The sequence below is a fragment of the Phodopus roborovskii genome, unplaced genomic scaffold (assembly GCF_943737965.1).
Source record: "Phodopus roborovskii unplaced genomic scaffold, PHOROB, whole genome shotgun sequence".
NCBI classification, from domain to species: Eukaryota; Metazoa; Chordata; class Mammalia; order Rodentia; family Cricetidae; genus Phodopus; species Phodopus roborovskii.
Window position 1 is genome coordinate 7,978,079 of NW_026126645.1, and position 19,887 is coordinate 7,997,965.

At 49.2% G+C, this 19,887-nt stretch overlaps 1 protein-coding gene across 4 annotated transcripts in view; it reads right to left on the reverse strand.

Annotated features, from left to right (window-relative positions):
* Kazn (kazrin, periplakin interacting protein) overlaps positions 1-19,887 on the reverse strand; it is a 941,992-nt gene that overhangs the window by 79,613 nt on the left and 842,492 nt on the right. For all 4 annotated transcript variants that reach the window (XM_051173736.1, XM_051173738.1, XM_051173737.1 and 1 more), the window contains one exon: positions 15,508-15,699. In XM_051173736.1, the coding sequence (XP_051029693.1) occupies positions 15,508-15,699 (192 nt within the window). The remainder of the gene's footprint in view (positions 1-15,507; positions 15,700-19,887) is intronic.

A 19,887-nucleotide genomic window follows, 5' to 3' on the forward strand; every position in this document is an offset into this window, starting at 1 on the left:
CTGCAGGGCAACTGGCATTGGACTTGAGTCTCTATCAACAGTGTTCTGAGCATGGGCCCCTGGCTCTGGCCTGCCTGGGAGACCACCTATGCCAGCACTGGGAGGTCTGTGTCCTCAGTTGACACTGGTACCTCTCACATCACATGGAGATTGGTCTTGGGTCTCAGTCTCCCTGATGTCACCAGTCACGGGTCACCAGTCTCATCTCTCCCAAGCTCAAGCCTTTCTCCTCTATCCAAAGGCTGGTTTTGAAGGGCTCAGTGACGGGGAATGTTCTACTGTATATATGTCTCTCTTATTGGTTAATGAATAAAGCACTGTTGGCAAATAGGAAGGCAAGAGAGGCAGGACTAGGAGACAAGAAGGATCTGGGAGATGTAGAAGAGTCAAGATGCAGAGACTTGAGAGAGAATAGGTCGGGACCCTCTCTCTGGTAAGATAAGACCATGTGAAAACACTTAGATTGATAGAAATGGGTTAATATTTAAGACAGAGCTAGCCGATAAGAAACTCTAGTAATTGGCCAACAGCTTTATATCTAATACAGCGTCTCCTCTGTGTTATTTGGAGCTGACACCGCTGTGGGACCAGGCTGGTGGGAAAACTGCTCATAACAGTTCAGAGAAAGTTCACTTGTCCAGAGATAGGGACAGGTGTTTGGTCTTCCTAGCATGATACAAGGCAGCCAGTGGCCTCTTCCACCTCTCTGGTATCTCTGGCATAGTCTCCTTCCTCCCTGGAGCCACAGTTACGCCACTGTAGAGCAGAGGTAATAATATAATCCTTCCTGCAGGCCTACTGTGATGATCACATGTGTATCACTGAGCCTGGCACACACTAGGAGTTTAATAAATGTTCACCTCACACCAGGGACAGCTCCAGGGAGGCCACAGCTGAGTGGCCAGGATAAGCCCTTATGACAGGCACTTCATTTCTCAGGTTCCGCATCGTGAAGGGCACACCAATCCTAGTACAAAGGTGGCTCCATTTTGAGCAAACTCTGGCTTTGATATATAATTCAGCAGAAAGGTGTGGCTACACCTTGCCAAGCCTAATTTTTTGGTCAGTATCAAGGACTGCACCTAGGACCTTTGTGCATGCTAGCTAGATATATGTTCTACATTCAAGCTACAGCCTCAGGCCTCTTTTTGCTTTTTATTCTGAGATGAGGTCTCAGTGTCCAAAGTGGCCTGGAACTCTCATATTCCAGACAGGTTTTGAACTTGCTATCCTCCAGCCTCGTCTCCTGAGTAGCTGGGATGACAGTCCTGTACCACCAGACCTGGGCTCATCCTAAGAGTCTTAGGACAAAAATCAAAGAAAGATGCTCCCTTATACCAACCACAAGCAGTAGTGATGGTCATGAATGGTACCACCCAGTGCTGGTCTGGACAGCTAGCTGCCCAGCGTGTGCACTGCCCCAAAGTGCCTGGTAGCTGTGAACTGAGATGCAGATGGTGTTGTGATTGGCATGTTTAGTGCTTGGCTGCACCTCCCTTCAGGGCTGGGGTCACATGCAGGTACCACTATCTGCGGACAGCTACACAGGAGTGTGTTCAATGCGAGGAGCCGTCCTTTCTTCTGTCTATAACGAGTCTTTTCTGGTTTGTACGAAGGAACCATACGGACCAGTAGGAAGTTCATTCGGTATCCCACAGACTGTTCTAACACACAGGTAGGTGACTGGCCTTTCCTTTGTGGGCTGAGGTCCTCGCTGTGTAAGTCTAAAAATGACTTCAGAAGCACAGTAAACATAAGGGCACTGCTGAGCATTCGGAGTTGGGAGCAAGTCCTGCCTGCTCCTCAATGAGCGGGGTCCTGTCACTTTCTCCCAGAAGCCTCTCTGCCCTCCCTCCCTGGACCTGTCAGATCCCTGTTCCTCAAGGGAGACTACCAAGCCGGTCCCACAGTCTGACCCTCAGGAATACAATGCTACACAGGGAGAGCCAAGGGCTGTGGGGATGAGGAGCCATGGTTACCCGGACACATAGCCACCAAGGAGCCATGTGGGATTGCTGAGGTTTCCAGGGGAAGTTGCACCTGGGAGACACCAGCCTTCTCCAGCTGCTTCAGGTCCCTTGGCTTCCTCCAGGAGGGAGCTGACGCCTAAAAGCTCTGCCCCTTTGGCGTCACCATGGTTTAGTGGCTCCCCTTGATACCTCTGCACCAGGCATCAGGTCAATTTCTGAGAAACCTGTGCCTCTCTCATGGTAAAGATAGGCTTTCTCAGGTCCCTAAAGAGTAGAGTAGCCTTTTGTGCCTTTGTAAATCACAGTGCTGAGCTCTAGTGGGAAGCCTCAGAGTACGAAATCAAGAGAGAGCAGAAGGAGGGGTGTACTTCGGAGCTCCAGTTGGGGTGCAGGTAGAAACAGATTCTCCTGTGGAGGGGGGGGGCTCTCTGGCTACTTCCTGATGACCTGTGCATGCATCCAGCCTCCACCCCTGCTGACGGCTTCCCCTTCCTGCCTGCCTGCCAACTCTCACTGGCAGCCTCACTCTAGGGCTAGGGATGCTGTTCAGAGACTGAACCTAGACTGTTCCTGCTGCTCCAGCACAGCATCCAACACAGCCGTGTCATGTTAGCCGGGCGGTGGTGGCGCACGCCTTTAAATCCAGCACTTGGGAGGCAGAGGCAGCTTGAGGCCAGTCTGGTCTACAGAATGAATTCCGGAACAACCATGGCTACACGGAGACATCCTGTCTCAAAACCAAATTTTTAAAAGAGCCATGTTATTTACATATTTGTGTACACATAATGTATGTATATGTATGTATGTATGTATGCATGCACATATGTCATAGCACACATGTGGATATCAGAGGACAACTTGCAGGGGTTCATTCTCTCCTTCTACCAAATTCATCCTGAAGACCAAACATGGGTGGGTCAGGGTTGGCAGCAAGCTCCTTTACCCATTCAGCCATCACAATCGGCCCTTCTTAGTTTATTTTAAAGAAACAACGCCTCACACATCCCCGGCTATGTAGCTGGGGATGAACATCTAAAGGTCCAAAGTATGGAAATTACAGGTGTGTGCCTCCATACCCATATGTGGTGTTGGGGTGGACCCCAGGCCTTCCCATATGCTAAATAAGCACCCTAAATGAATTACAGTCTGCTCTAAGATAGTAAGAGCATCACGATAAGGCCACAGCAGTGATGTTTAATAAGCAGTTGTTATATTTGCTGGTCTAACTTCTCACTCCACAAATCATCCCACTTGATGTTTACAACCACGAAAAGGGGCAACATAAACCTGTGCTACCAGTAAGAGACAGAGAGGTCCAGCCACTTGTACAACAAATTCAACTACAAGGAGGATTTGAACTCAGCAACTGTGACCCCAGCTAACACCTCACACTACTTTCCACTCCCCTAGTCTCACCCACCCATATCCAGTCCATCCTAAGAAGCCTTTGCGCCTCAAGAAGTGCTTGAGTGCAGTGGTGTCCAAACCACCTGCTCGAAATCCCAACATCCAATCCACGTGGCAGTAGGGGCCGAGGAGATGGAGCCACAGCTGCCGAATATAGCAGGTAGTCAGATATACCTTGTGCCAGGCCAAATGCAGGGTCTGACCTGTTGGACTCCCTTCACCCACATCTTTTCTCTTGGGGGACTTAAGGGAGGAGGGACCCAGACTCAGGAGCCCCACAACTTGGCCCTGATGTGCACCTGCTATGCATATCACCTTGAGCAAGTCAGGTGACCTGTCTGAGGTCCTGTCCCTCCCCAGTAAAAGGAGATGAAAGTGTCTGGGAGGATGAGAGGAGCTACAGCGTGCTTCTCCAGTGATGGAGTGTCCCGGGTGCTCAGTAGCGGACAACTCCTACGTGTCGTTCTTTCTTGAGAACCCATGGAAGCCGGAAGCATGGCAGGCAACCTCCTTCCCACCCCTGTGTAAATATCGCTTAACTGCCTAAAACAAGGACTCTGGGGGGGGGGGACTCTCCCACCCTGCTCTCATCTGAGCCACCTTCATCCTATCCCACCTGTCACAAGGACCCGCCATCCTTCCCCGCCTGTTACTAACACTCTGAGACCACGTGTCTTGCCATTAGTCTCCACCTACGAATGTCCGTCCTCTTCTTGAGGGATTCAGCATGTCCACACACTCAGCCCTGGGCACCCCTGATCCCCAGTCTATACAGACGCAACACATTCAGCAGGCGTCAGCTACCAAGCTAAAAATTGCCACTCAGGGGTATCTGACCTTCCAGAACAGTCCAAAAGCACACCCTACTAGATGAAGAGAAACTCCACAAAGGCAGTTGCCTCAAGTGGTTTCACTGGGGACACGGACCACACTAGCACAAGAGCTGACCGGACGTGGAGGGAGCAGGCTATGCCCACTCCACAGCCACACCTTGAGATCTTCCTCCTCACTGCCATCCCTGTCAAGCCATGCCATCTGGGATAACCCAGTCGCTTTTCAAGGCCTCTGAAAGTTACAGACCCAGACCTCAGCCCTTTAATTAAAGGGCTGTGAACTATGAAGATCTTGTGATACCCTGTGGCAGAGCATGTGTCCAAGGGCAGAGATGTCATCAGTTGTAGAGGTCACGGCCAGGAGCAGGAGGACTTCCTGGAGGAAGCAGTCTTTGCCTGAAACAGAAACTCTGTCCTTGAGATGCTAATGGTACCTCGGATCGAATGTGACACCCGTATTGAGCCCTGCTCAGTGGGGAGGCTGTCAGGTCTGGCACTGCAGGACAAGGTGGATCTGACCTATTTGGCAAAGAAGATCATAACCTCTAAGTCAGGCCCCCAGAGGACATTTCCCAGGAGCCTGCCAGGCTTTGGCAGCTGAACAGAGCCATCTGGCTGACCTGTCCCCTGGGTGCCACCAGGGTCACTGCAGCCTGCTCTGCACTGAAGGAGAAAATAAATTCCCTGAAGAGGCAGGGCAGCATAGGCTAGCGTAAAAGTCACATTCCACAGATCATTCAGGTGGCCACACAATGGGGCCACAAAGGCCAGGGCTCATAGATCACTGGACCAGAAAGCCAGGGCCCAGGAACATCACTCAGGTCCAAGAACCTTCTGGAACCCAAAGCAGAGAACTGTGGGTAGGTATCAGTGGGGTCTGAGCCCTTACTCCCTTCCCACCTTTTTCCTGAGCCTCACTTTTGGGCTAGCCTGGGGCACTGGCCCATATCTTGTCTGTGTTATTCTTCACTCCCAACCTTGCTTCTTCTGAGTGGCAGGGACAGGAGAGGAGGCACAAACCAAAGGCTGAAAAGCAGGTGGTCTCCTGAAGGCCTGATCACAGGGGCCACAGGCACTAAAGGGTTAACTGCCCTTTCCAGGGTAGCAGCAGGTTCTGGGTGAGGACCCATTTCTGAGGCTCTGCCAGGTGTTCCCAGTCAAGGGTGAGGCACAGGGCAGGAGAGAGTTCCTGGCCACCACTCACCCAACATCATCTAGCCAGGGCCGTCTGTAGGGCAGCTGAGCAGATCTGACCCAGAGCAGTACCTACTGGGCTGGAGCTTGGAGGCTGGGTGTGGCCCAGTGTCCCAGCCCAGGGCTCTGACTAAGCTCTCTTCCTTTCCTTGGAATCTCACGATGAGACCTCCAGGGATTACCAAAGGGAGCGAGCAGGCCGTGTTCTGCCATGTGGATGCTTGGGCTTGCATCCTAGGCCCTCACTTGTGGGGATGAGGGGATGGTGGGCACGCTGGTGTCCTTCTACCTTCTACCATGTCCACTACAGCAGGAGGCTATCTTTGGCCTTTCCACAGGCTCTGTCTGGCCGCCCCTCATGCAGGGATCTGCTCTTCAGCTTGCTGCTTGTAGGAACAGGAGGTGGGACATGATGGCAAGGGCCCGGAATGAATATTACTATCTTTCCATTTTCCAGGTTAGGAGTCTAGGCATGCTGTATGCCCAGATGTGGTCTCCACAGTCCTGTCAACTCACTTGTGCCCACTGCCTCAGATCCATTGGAGAGTCTGACCCTGAGAGCCACCCTGCAAATAGTTCATCATTTAAAAGCAATTAGACAACCCCACAAACAACAGCTGTGTGGTGTTCCCACTAACCACTCAGAGACGGGCACACACATACATACCCACCTACCCATCTGTTTCTGCAGCACTGGAGCTTAAATCTAAGGTCTCACATATACTAGGCATGTGCTCTGCCACTGGGTTATAACCCCTGCCCTCTTTTTACTTTTCATTTTGAGACAGAGGCTCGATAAGTCACCCAGGCTAGCCTTGAATTTGCAATCCTCCTACTTCAACCTCCTGAGTAAGCTGGATTGCAGCCTCCAAATGCCTGGCATGCGAGATGAGGTAGTGTAAGAAAACTGGTATTTGCTTTACCCTAGACTAAGTCGCAGGACCATTTGTTACATAGCAGTAGTGGCTGTCACAGACTGCTACAACCTAAACACTGTTGGCAAGAGACTTGTTGATTTTACTTACAGAGATGCCCTCCGTCCCCGGAATGATGCCTGGAAAATAGTAGAATGTCAGTAAGTACTCATTGAATGAGTGGGTTTCTTGATAAGACCCATCTTAGGGTATAAAAGCTTTTGCTGCCAATCTGACAGATTGAGTTTCAGTCCCTAGACCCACAGGACAGGAGAGAAGAGACTCCACCAAGTTGTCCTCTGACCTCTACAGGTGTGCCGTGGCATGCATGCCTACACACATGTGCTCTCTCTCTCTCTCTCTTCCCCTCCCCCCTCTCAAAACCGACTTAAAGAACCTCACTAAAAGGGATCTGTGTCAAATGTGGGGACTCCCACGCTGTATGATTCTCTTGAAGCCTCAGTTTCCCTAGCCACAGTCAGGCTCACCCCACTTACACTATGTGGCGAGGGAGATGCGTGACGTGCTGGGAACAGGGCTTGTTCTCTAACCTGAGTGAGACTCTTAGAGCTTACCACAAGTTTACCACCTTGTGCCCTCATGGCCCTTAACGGCATTACTGACTGACCATCGCTGGGAGAGTGGTCCAAAGGCATTTCCCACCCTACCCCCTCAGGGCCTTGTCCGAAGCCAGGAAAGCATCTCCCCGGTGTAGCAAGCATGGCTGAGAAGAACCAGGACAAAGACCCTATCACACTTGACCTGCGCCCCTGGTCACCTCGCACCAGTTCTTGGGTCAGTGCTTGAGCACCGCAGAGGCCAGCTCAGCACATGACTCCTGGGCTCAGGCCTCAGCGCCTCTTCTGGGACAGAGGCCAGCATAGCTTCCATTCTCTCTCCTGTCACAGTTGCAGGGCCATGTCTCACGCCGGCTGTGGCAGGCTCTGTCCACATCTCTACAGCTTCTTTCTCCACTCCAGGGAGGAGTAGGGATGAGTCAGAAGCCAGGATCAAGGTCTCAAGGGCAGCCTCTTTTGCTTGCTCCTAGAATGTTCCCTGAGCTGCAGCTGAGGCTGCAGGCATTCAAGGGACTGTCACGTGCTCACTGAACCGCGTAGGGAAGGGACTGGGTGAAAGAGGTGGAGAGACTAGTCTAGACCAGTGTTTATTACACTTCTAGAGCAAACCCTGGAGGAGACTCAACAAGTCCAGTGCCCCCAGGGTCCCAGCAGGACACAGTAATCCATACTGTCCCTCCCGGCTCTGTTCCCAGCATGAACGGAAGAGCTGTCCCTCAGACTACAGGGCTGGGGCTGCAGATGAAGCTCAGGTACTTCAGAGCCTGCTTAGCAAGCTCGAGGCCCAGGATCCAGTCTCTAGGGCTCTACACTGGGTACAGTCCTGAGGCGGGTAGATCAGGAAGATCAGGAGTTCAAGGTCTCCTTAGCTAGATAATGAGTTGGTTTGAGGATAGCCTGACCTATATAAAACCCAGAAGAAGAGGAGGAGGAGGAAGAGGAGAAAACAAGAGACCACCAACCAAGAGCCAAAACTGCAGGGTTGGGGCTGGAATGATGGTGGTTAAGAGCCCTGGCTGTTCTTCCAGAGGACCTGGGTTTAATTCCTAGCATCTACAAGGTGACTCACAACCATCTATAACTCCAGTTCCACAGGACCTGAGGCCCTCTTCTCACACGTGCGCACATACACATGCACGCACGCATGCACGCACACACACATGCACACACAGGCATACGCATACAGCCTAAGTGTGTCTTTGATAATACGAGAAAAACTCAGCAGTTGGGTGTAGGCACGGCATGCACAAGGCCCTGGTTCAATACCACCATCAAAAAAGAAAATTTTTAAAGGATGCACTAAATTTGACTAATATCTTTAAACACCCCATGACATGTCCTTTAATCAATCAGAATATAACTTATGGTTCTTTGCTGCTGCACATAAAGGTGGAATGGATAAGTTGAGGAAAAATATTTGGATGTTTGAGTTGTCAGCTAAACTAGTCACTTAAAAAAAACTATTACATGTACTTTTTTTTTTTTTTTAAAGACAGGGTTTTTCTGTGTGGCTTTGGAGCCTGTCCTGGCACTCGCTCTGTACAGCAGGCCAGGTTGGCCTAGAACTCAAATGGATCCACCTGTATCTCTGCCTCTAAAGAGCTGGGATTAAAGGTATGCACCACCTCTGCCCGTCCAATTTTTTTTCTATGTCTGTTTGTTTGTCTTTGGTTTTTGAGACAAAATTTCTCTGTGTAATAGCCCTGGCTATCCTGGAACTTGCTCTATAGACCAGGCTGGCCTTTGAACTCACAGAGATCTCCCTGCTTCTGTCTCCCAAGTGCTGGGATTAAAGACATGTGCCACCACCACCTGGCCTAACACCTAGCCAATTATTACATGTACTTACTTGTGTGTTAGGAGGTGCTTGTGGTGGTCAGGTGACCACTTGCAGGAAATGGTTCTCTACCATGTGAGTTCCTGCTATCAAAAGGCAAGCACCTTTTACCGGCTGAGACGTCTTATTTGTCCTTAAACTAGCTACTTCTAAAGAGAATTCTGTGTGTGCTTGAAAGAATGGCAGACTTACAAACCATGGCATCTAGTAAACGACCTAACAGCTTTCACAAATGCACCAAGAGCACCTGTTACCCCACGAAAGTTAGTGGCAGTCTGTACTGCCACAATGGAACTTGTGCTTTAGAGCAAAATATCCAGGCTTGAAAATAGTTCAGTGGTGTGGTGGTTTGAAAGAAAATGCCCCCTAGAGGGAGTGGCACTCTGAGGAGGTGTGACCTTGTTGGGGATGTGTGGCCTTGTTGGAGGAAGTGTATCACTGTGGAGGTGGGCTCTGAGGTCTTGTACATGCTCAAGTCACACCAAGTGAGACAGTTCACTTCCTGTTGCCTACAAGATGTAGAACTCTCAGCTCCTTCTCCATCCAGCACCACGTCTGCCTGCACACTGCCATGTATTACCACGATGACAACTGACTAATCCTCTGAAGCTGTAAATCAACACTAATTAAATGTTTTCCGTTATAAGAATCGCCATGGTCATGGTGTCTATTCACAACAATAGAAGCCCTAACTAAGACACATAGTTAGACCTGATGACTGAATTCAACCCCCAAAACCCTGTCAAGGTGGAATGAAAGATCGGACTCCACAAAAATTGTCCTGTGTTCGCCACATACGCACCATGGTATGTGTACATACACACATAATAATATTATTATTGTTGACAGGGTCTCTACATAGCCCTGGTTGTCCTGAAACTCACTCCATAGACCAGGCTGACTTTGAACTCACAGAGATCCACCTGCCTCCATTTCCGGAGTGTTGGGATTAAAGGCGTGGGCCACAACATCTGGCTAATAATGATAATTTTTTTTAAAAGGAGTTTATTTTAGAGCACTAAGAATCAGAATTCATCTGGCAAAGCTGATTTTCCACCATGATCGTATATAAAGGACTTTCTATAATAAGTCGACTTTTTGGGAGAAAGTGCTGGTAATGTTAAAACATGAGACTGATAATGGATAATGAAATGCTCAGTATCTGGACCATCCATATGGTTTGGTAGTACATGCCTAACACTTGGAAGGTAGAGGCAGAGGGACCAGAAGTTCAAGGTTAGCCAGGCCAGACTACATGAAATTGCAAGAATTCTTCAGGAAACAATCTAGCTACCACCCATGAGCTTTCCTGCTGACAAGGTGTAGTCATGGTTACATAATTAAGGTAACTGATACACTCTTATATTTTCTACTTCTCATGTGTGCGGTCAGCTTTCAACCAAAATACTGCAGGAGCCCAGAGGACTTGCACTCTGCTATGATGTAGACAGGGGATCTTTTCAGAAACAGCAGTAAAGCCAAGTGCAACAGTTCATACCTGAAATCCCAGCACCTAGAAGGCAGAGGCGGGCAGATTGCTTTGAGTTTGAGACAGCCAGCCTGAGCTACACAGCTGGACTCTGTCTCAAAAACAAAACAAAAACTAAAGCAAAGCCAAAAAAAAAAAAAAAAAAAAAAACCCAAATAAATAAATAAATAAATAAATAAATAAATAAATAAAAAAAAGCCAGAGCTGGCTGTGGCGCTATACACATTTAATCCCCAGCGCTCAGGCAGAGGCAGGAGGATCTCTGTGTGTTTGAGACCAATCTGGTCTAAATAGTAAGCTCCAAGGGTTATGGAGAGAGCTTGCCTCAAAAAAACAAATAACAAAAACATCAGATACAATGCTGTACTCCTCTCAAAACTTTTCAAGTAGGGACAGTTACTTCTCAGTTAAAACAAAACAAAAACAAATCAAGGCTAGCTAGTAGTAATGGCTCACACCTTTAATCTCAGTACTTGGGAGACAGAGGCAGGTGGATCTCTGAGTGATCTACAAAGGGAGTTCCAGAATAGTCAGGACTGTTAGAGAAACCCTGTCTAGAAACAAACAACAACAACAACAACAAAAAACAAATAAAACAAAAAAATTAATGCAAGTGATGTTAACATGTATCAGGTTCATTGTAGAATAAATTATTGAGAATTCAGACATTTCACCGGTGTTAAGAATGGTAAACAGATATTTCAAACCATAGAAACAGCTTGTGGATTTGAGAAAAGTTTGAGAAACAGTATTTAAGAAACAAACAGGAGATGGAGAAACGTCTCAGCTGTTAGGTGCTCACTGTTCTTGCAGAGGACCCAGGGTAAGTTCTCAGTGCTCACACCAGGTGGCTCACAACCACTTTAACTCCAGCTCCAGGGATCCAATGTCTTTTTCTGCACTCCACAGGTAACTGCACTTACGTGCACACGCACATGTATACACATACATAAAATACATTTATGTATGTATGTATGGCTCAGTTGGTAGACTCTTGCCTAGCATGCACTAAGCACTTAGCCCTGGGTTTGGTCCCCTGTCCATACAAACAAGGAGTAGCAGCCTATAATCCCAGCACTCAGGGATCAAAGGCAGAAGGATCAGGAGTTCAAGGCCAGCCCCTACACTATAGGTATTTTGAAGCCAGTCTGGAATATATGAGACCCTTTCTCAACAAACAGGGCCAATGAGATGGCTCGGGGAGTGGCAGGGTCTGGGGGGCGGGGTAAAGGCACCTGCTGCCAATCCTAATGACCCACACTGTGGAAGGAAAGAAATGATTCTTGCAAGCTGTTCACACAAACACCCTGGTAAATGAACCTGAGTCTCTCATACAAGCCTTTGAGTGCCCATGCACACAATTAGAGATGCAATGAAGAAAATAACAAAAGAAAAAGACAGATTTTCAAGCCAGATCTTTGTCATGTTATAGTGGCCAGAAGAAGAGTAGAGAAAACATGCGAACAGCTCAGATGTCCAACGACAAGAAAATGGCTGAATAAATAATGGAACCTCCATTTGGTGGAACATTATGCAGTCATTAAAAATTATGTCCTCGAATCGTATTTATTGCTGTTGGAAATTGCTCAGCATGTTCAACACACTGTTAAGAAATTTAAAACAAAAATGAAAAGAAAGCAATTTTCATGATTGCCCCGATTTACAAGGACGTTAGGAAATGGAATCCTGGGAAATTATCTGACAACAGATGGTCCTGCAAGCTCCCAGAGGGCACAGTGGGGGTCATGAGAATAACTGGGGGTGGGTGGGTTTTGATACACCCCCAATGCCATGCTTCTTGCTAAGTAAATTCACGAGGAGACCAAACATCAGCAGCCATCACTTCCCTGCTCACTCCCAGGGCAGCAGAGGTGCCTTCCAAGCCCCTGGCTTCTCACATTTGATTCTCTTCCCAATCTGATATCAGCACTGGGACCACTGTTCCAGTGTCTGCTTGGATTCCTGATCCATACCCAAGCTGCAAACTTCAGGTCTCTTCCAAACTACAAGATGGTGGAGAGGGGACTCAGCCAGGGCGGAAGTCTTTGGGGCATTGCTTTTCCCTGGGGCCACTGTCTGTTAACAAGTGTCACTGCCATCTGCTGCCTGCTCTGCAGGAACACGTCTGCTCAGTCTCCTCATTACAGTGCATAAATCCCTCTGCACGCCCAACCTCCACCTGCCACATCTGTCTGCAATTTGGGCACCGGCTGATTTGGAAGGGAGTTTTTTTTTTTTTTTTTTTTTTTTTTTTTTTTTTTTAATGACGCTGCAGGATTCCAGGTGGGATGCTGTGGGTGGCTGGAGGTGTCCAGCCACTGGCTCTTCAGGGACACTGTTGCTTTGAGTGCATGGGCTCTGAGGTGCCTTTGGCCTAGAAGCCAGACAGGTGGTAGCTCTGAGCAGATCTGAGGAGGTAGGCCTTGCCCCTGCCATCTGCCAATCACTGGGCTTCTGTATAAATCACAGTATGCAGCATGCCAGTCATGTTGTATGTCACCCAACCCTCTCGGCCTGACTTGAGAGGCAGCCTCTCTCATTGGTCCTGAAGGTAAGAATCAAGGCTGATGGGAGATGTCATTTTGTAAATATGTTTCTCTTATTGAGTAATGAATAAAGCCCTGTTGGCCAATAGGAAAACAAGATAGGCGGGACTAGGAGACAAGGATTTTGGGAGAGGTAGTAGAAATGTATTACATGAGCGAAGATGTCTGGACCCTTACTCAGGTAAGATAAGACCACGTGGAAATACTTAGATAGAAATGAGTTAATATTTAGACAGCTAGCCAATAAGAAGAGCTAGTAACTGGCCAACAGCTTTATAACTAATAGAGTCTCTGTGTGTTATTTTGGAACTGACATGGTTGTGGGACCAGGTTGGCAGAAAACTGCACATAACACATGGGTACCACCATTACCTCAAAGGAATGCAGTTTCAGATAGGTTGGGAATGTTAGACAAGGTCAAAATTAGTTAAGAGGTAGGTGTGGTGGCTCACACCTACAAACCCAGCTCTTGGGAGGATGAGACAGATGGATCACAGTGATTTAACAGCCAGCTTAGGCTACATAGAGAGTGCAAGGCTAGCCTGGACTATAAAGGAAAATGTGGTATTGAAACAATAAGGGATAGATATAGTTGGGGTACAAGTTCTCCTGAGCTAGTCATCCCATGGCTGAGTTAAAGTGGTCTCGATCTTCTATCTCAAGCTGACTCCACAGCGGAAACAGGCAGAGGAAGGACAAGACATGTTAGTGCAACAGAAAAGGCCTCTGCCTTGCTGGGCTCTGGGACCCTGGTCAAGTTACTTGACATCCCTGAGTCCTTTTGCTTGGGCTGGTCCCCTACAGAGAGGCCACCATCAGGGGTCCTCAGGCAGAGAGGTAGGAAGTCTGAATGAGAATAGCCTTCATCGGCTTATATATTGGAATACTTGGTTCCCAGTTGGTAGAACTAGGAAGGATTAGGAGGTGTAGTCTTGCTGGAGGAGGTGTGTTGGGGAATATTATTTTAAGGTGTGTGACTTTTGTTTATGCTGTATTTGTTTAACTCTGTGAAGCTGTGTTACTGTGCCTGTCTAAAATACCTGATGGTCTCATAAAGAGCTGAGTGGCCAATAGCGAGGCAGGGCTGGCAGGCAGAGAGTATAAATAGAAGGAGAATGGAAGGGGAAAAAAGGAACAAGAGAACAAGGGGAGGAGGATGTCAGGGGCCAGCCACCCAGCCAACCAGCAAGCCATGGAATAAGAAACAAAGTAAGGAATACAGGAGTACCAAAGGAAAAGGCCCAGAGGCAAAAGGAAAGCGGGTTAATTTAAGAAAAGCCAGCAAGAAACAAGCCCACCTGAGATGCTCACCCAGGACCGGTTACAGGAAGAACTTGACCCCTCTTGGTATCATGGTGGTTGGAGTAACAAGCAGCTCTGGCTTCATGAACAAAGCTTTTCTAGACATTTGGCAGGTGTGTTCAACCCACAGCCCTCAGGGACACCACAAAATCATAAACTGCCTTAAAACACGAGACTTGTTTTTGCAGTTCTTTATGTCTGATAGCTGGCCTGCACACTTCTCAAGTGTGAACTCTTGCAGATGACATCTGTCACAAATGTCAAAAGGTTGAATGCACTCTTTCAGAATCAGCAGCATGCACAACCCAAACGCTGTTCTCTGGAGACACTGTGGGAGCAACTTCTCAAAGCATCATGGCAGCTGCATCTTAGGCTTCCTGCCTTTCTCAAAGAACTTTCTGGAATCTTCCCTGAAGCCCAGATCATGGGCAAGTAGCCTTGTAGGAAATAAAGGAGACGGGACCTCTTTCAAGGAACTGGGTCTGTAATCTTTGGGCAGCTGTTGACCAAGAACTGTGGTCCGTCTGACTCAAGAGATTTCCCACACACCTACAAAGCTTCAAGTGTCTCCCCAGAATCTGGGCTGCACGATGCTACATCTCATAGGGAAACTGCACTGGTCTGAGTGGTGAGAATAAACTCACACCCTTCTCAGAGCCCACCTTGGGGAACAGCAGTGGGGCCACAGGCATTTCTCCAGCAGAGCCCAGAACATGCTCAGGGAGGTCATGCAGGTTCTCAAGAATGTAGGATAGATTCAGCAGTAGGTCAGTGTCCTGGTTTATCAAAGATGCCTTCCTTGGCCCCACCCTCCCTGAGAATCTGTGGGCAGTTAATAGCTGCTGAAGGCACAAGAAACATTTGCTTTAGTGGTGAAACCACTGGCAATGTGCCCAAGTTCCTGGAAATAGACCTTCACCCATCCTCCCTTAAGCAGCCCTAATGAAACACGGGGTGGGGGTGGGGGGGTGGATGTAGATGGGGACTGGTTGGGGAAAGGAAGGGATCTGAGGGAGGGGGAGGAGCAAGAGAGGGTGATGGGGGGTGAATATGATTAAAGCACACTATATACATGTAAATGCCATAACAAGCCCATTATTATGTAAAGCATATACTAATGAAAAACTTCACACAAATTTGTTGTTGTTGCTGTTGTGTTTTAGAGACAGGGTCTCTCTGTGTAACAGCCCTGGCCAACCTGGAACTCACTCTGTAGAGCAGGCTGGCTCGAACTTACAGAGATCTACCTGCCTCTGCCTCCTAAATGCTGGGATTAAAGACGTGAGCCACCTCCTGGCTTCAAATAAAAGTTTTAAAAAGCCCACTCACTATTCAGTCTTGTCACCCTGAGACAGATGTGATAGGGGCCAAGTCCAGGAAGCTCAGAATGGCTGGGAGAGCCCAGGCAGGAGCTGTCCCCTGTTGCCTGTCACTCACCTTGCAAGGCTTCTTTGGCTCGGGCCAGTTCCTGCTCCTTCTGCACCAGCTGCACCCGAAGCTCTGTGGCTGAGAGGACCTCGGAGCACTTGCCGCCCTGTGACTCCTCCAGGTCCTTGGCCAGCATCTCCTTCATCTGCCGGAGAAGGTGTACTTCCTCCTGAAGCTGGACCACTTCCTCCCGCAGGAGCACTAGGGGACAAGAGCAGTTGGTCAGAGGTGGGGGGGCCTGGAAGGGCTCAAGTGACCCCCGTGAGCTGTGCACACAGGACCTTTTCCCAAGTGGGGAAAATACCTACTACACCCCTGAGCTGTCAATGCTTCTGTGGCCATTCAGTGTCCTCCTGATGGCTATAGACTTAGGAGACAACATTCTGAACATGAGTGACCCCATGCCTGGGGAAGCTCAGTGTGTAATTTCTCATAGACTCCCCCAAACCTGAGCCTGGTACCAACAGGATCCCCACTATACACATCAGGCCACCGAAGCTCGGAGAGGTGAAGGAACTCTGAAAGGCCAAGCTACACTATGGTAAGCCACAGGTGTGCATCTGGTGCTGAGTCAGAATTTGAACAGTGTCACACTGAAGACTTGGTGATGAAGGGCACAACTACATCCTGCAGATCACATGCCCCCCCCCGGGGAATTTACAGGCATAGCCCCAAGAATGGAGGTACCATGGGGGTAGGGTATGATAACATCTCTATGCAGCCTGTGTGAGCATCCTGAGACCCTTGCGTCTTAAGAAACAAGGTACCCAGGTAACAGATGAGGCTTTAAAGATGAGTCTCACGAAGCATCATTTGCCACTGTAGTCCTGTTGTGTCCCTTTAAGACAGATAAACCTCAAACTACCATAAGTGCTGGGGACAGCACCGCATTCTCGTGGGGACAGGAGACACAGGAGGGGGGTGCATACGGGTGGCAGGTGGTGTGGGCCTTGGTGATGACCACTCTTATGAAGTCACTTCAAGAATGAAGCTACCAGGTATGGTAGCACACTTGTTTAACACCAGCCTTAGAGGTTAAAACAGGAGGATTGCTGCTGCAGGTTCAAGACCAGCCTGGGCTAATAATGAGTTCAGGCCAGCCTGGGCTATGTGGTTTCCTTTACCTCCCCCACCCTCTAAAAAAGAGTGAGTCCTCATCTTGGTGGCAGGAAAAGAACCACATTGAAGGACACAGTGACAGGTCTGGAAACAGACCCAGGGACTCTGCCAAAGGCAGCTCCAGCACTATCGATGGCCATTCCCACCCTCCACTGCAACCATGAGGCTCTTTGTGGCTTCCCACCATCCATCTCCAGGTTCCCTGTGTCCACCTCCCTCATGTGACAGATCTATGTCCCCACCTCGCTTCCTCAGACAGGTTCTTTCCCCAAAGACCCCAGTGAGGAGAGGCGCTTGCCTGCTCTGTCCACACTGGTGGACTCCAGGGCAGGCAGGCTGCTGTCATGTCCCTTCAAAAACCTGATTGGTCCTGGCCCAGCCCTCACTCCAGGTGGGAGGTCAGATCATAAAAGACCTTAGCCCCAGCCACTTGTCCCTTGCTCTGGCTTGCCATCTTTAGTGATACTCCAGACTCTGGAATTTTCCTCTCCTTTATCAGTGGTCTTCATTTGCCCATCATATATATGTGAGTGTCTTCAAGGCACTCCGAGGAAGCCACCAAGGTCTTATTATCATTATCCATGCAGCCTGCTTAGTAGTGGGTCCCACCTTGCTAATTCTTCCATAAACTTTATGTCCTTTCTTGGGGTCTTGTTTGTTACACAGCACAGGGATCCCTCCCAGTCAGGGCTGCCAGATGCAGAAAAGCAAAACAAAGTAAAACAAGAGCTAAAACTCCAGAGACACTGGGGGCTGCCCACAGAGAAGCGATGGGTCGTTCTTAGGGTAAGTGTATCCCCAGTACCATGTGGAACGCACTTAGGCTTGGCACTCATTTGTGTTGTCCTACATTCTAATTTGACCGGGCGTGCCGTTTCTTCCCAGTGGGGTTCTCTCCTCCCACGGTAACGGGTGCAGGAAGCAGAGTGCCCCAGGGACTGGCATTCTAGAACACCCCGAGGCAGTGGGTGTCAGTGGAAACACACAACAGTTGCAGCACCTGAGCCTGGCCACGGGCAGACATGGGGGCCCTGGGACCACAAGCACCACCCTAACAGGTGTACCTGGCACTAAGGCCCCGCCCTTCAGCCCGGCCCAGCTCTAAAGCAGCCAACAGGAACCAAGCACATCTAACAAGGGCCCAGTCCTAGGAAACCAGGCTGGCAAAACAACTAAGGGAAAATGAAGGGTTCGGGTGAGCTTACTAAGCACCTGCATTGCCTGGGCAAGGCAGTACAGCTTGCCAACAGCACTGCACACTCCCGGATCAGAGCCAACCTACCACAGGGCTTCGAGAGATTGGGCCCCAGACTGCGGTCCTGGAATCACTGGACAGGGAAGGCCTTTGTCTATAGGCCTCGGTTTTCTTACCTATGAAATGGGGTAAATGAAACTTAAATGGAGGTTGGAGGTGTGGCTAGGGTGCCCAAGGCCCTGAGTTTCCACCCCTAGCTCTACCCCAAAACAAACCACTTGAATGTGCCCAGCACCCTGCCCACAGTACGTGAGTACTATCAATATGCACAGCTGGTTTTCCCTTCTGCATAGAGGGGACCAAACTACACATCAGAAACAAGGGACAAAGAAAAAGCTGGAGTTAGCTGGTTTTCCTCCTCAGAGTGTTTGGTACCTTGCAGTGTGTCCTTGGACAAGATGCTGCTGTCCATTTCTGGGCCTTTGCAGAGGTACTTAGACGGGAGTACTCTCTGTAAAGATGAATGTTGCTGCTAGTGTGTGGGAACAGAGACTCTGAACTCTGGTGTGTAGCTGCACAGCTCAACACAGTTGCCAGCAAGAACAGGTGCTTTTTTGGGTTCAATAATTAAGAAAAATGAGCCAAGTTTCTCAGCCGCAGAGGCCACACTTGCTTTTCAGGCACAGGAGGCTGGATAGTGAGCAGTACAGACTACCGACTCTCCATTCCAGCCTGTGTAGACAGCCATTGTGGGAGATAGGAGCAAGGCCAAGCTGCTAAGCCAAGCTGTTACAAAGGCTCGAGCCCCACTCATAGGAGGCTTCCGGAACTATCCTGGCCTTGTCCAAGCACACAAAAGCAAACAGCACTACAAATGGCAGCAAACCGCAATCCTCAGACCCCTGGACAGGGAGCAGGTGGAGATGCAGAGGGACCAACAAAAGCCGTATTCAGGTGATGGTTGCTGGGAGACTCTCCCGCCTAGGGGAGTTGCTTGCTACCCATGGAGCTAACTTACCAACACAAGAGGCTCCAGGTGCCTCTTCCCTGAGGATGGGGGTTGCAGTGCAGTGTCCCCAGTGGACACATCCACAATCGGTGACCGTGGGAGCTGAGATGGAGCCTGCTACTCCACCGCCCATCTCCTTCAGTCTGTAAGAGTTCTGCTTTTAAAAAGTTATCTCCCGGCTTCCAATGCAGCTAAGGTTGCCCGTGTGACCCAGTTATGGTCAACGGAGTTTAGGAAAAAAAAAAAAAAAAAAAATGCTTTCAAAAAGGACTGCCATTTAAAGACAAAAAGAGCAAAAAAAAAAAAAAAAAAAAAAAAAGGGGGGGGGGCTGAGTCCTTCCTCCACATTTTATCTTTGGAGAGTGGATTTAATGGCTGGAGCTGCAACAGCCACCTAGTAATAACGAGGCAATCAATGTCTTAAGTAGATCAATCCTCACAATAACCCACGAAATAGCTACTATTATTATCATGCCAAGTTTATAGACTGGGGGGTTTGAGGCACACAGGAAGTTAATGATAGGGCCAAGCTCACAGATAAAGAGCAAAGCTAGACTTTGGGCCTGGGTGATGTCAGCATCCCGTTTTGGCTTCTAGAATACAGTCCCGTTCTGGGTCCTGAGACATATTCTGGGAACAGTATATGCTTGCTGATTTCCTCAATCAAACATCCCAGCATGCTAAGCGAGCTACAGGGTCCTGGGCAGTGTAACTGTCTGGACCTCCACAGTAGCCAGACCATCAACGGTACATTGCTATCCAAATTATAAGGCTCAGGAGAGGAACATAGACTGTGGGTGACTTTAGCAGTAGAGCCCTGGTCTTTATCAGTCCTGGCATGGAGTGACAGTGGAGTCTCGGGTCCTCCTCACCCTCATCCCTGTCTTGTTCTTGCTCCCCGTGCTGGAGTGGATCTCGGCAATTATGTGAGTGGGGGTTCCGGCCCTTGTGCCAGGTTCGTGGTCCCTGCAGCTCCTGAGAAGAATGTGGGGTTCCACAGAGACAGGGATAGGATCTCCTCACACGCACCCCAGTGCCAGCTTCAGGCAGGGCCCTGGCGGGCGTG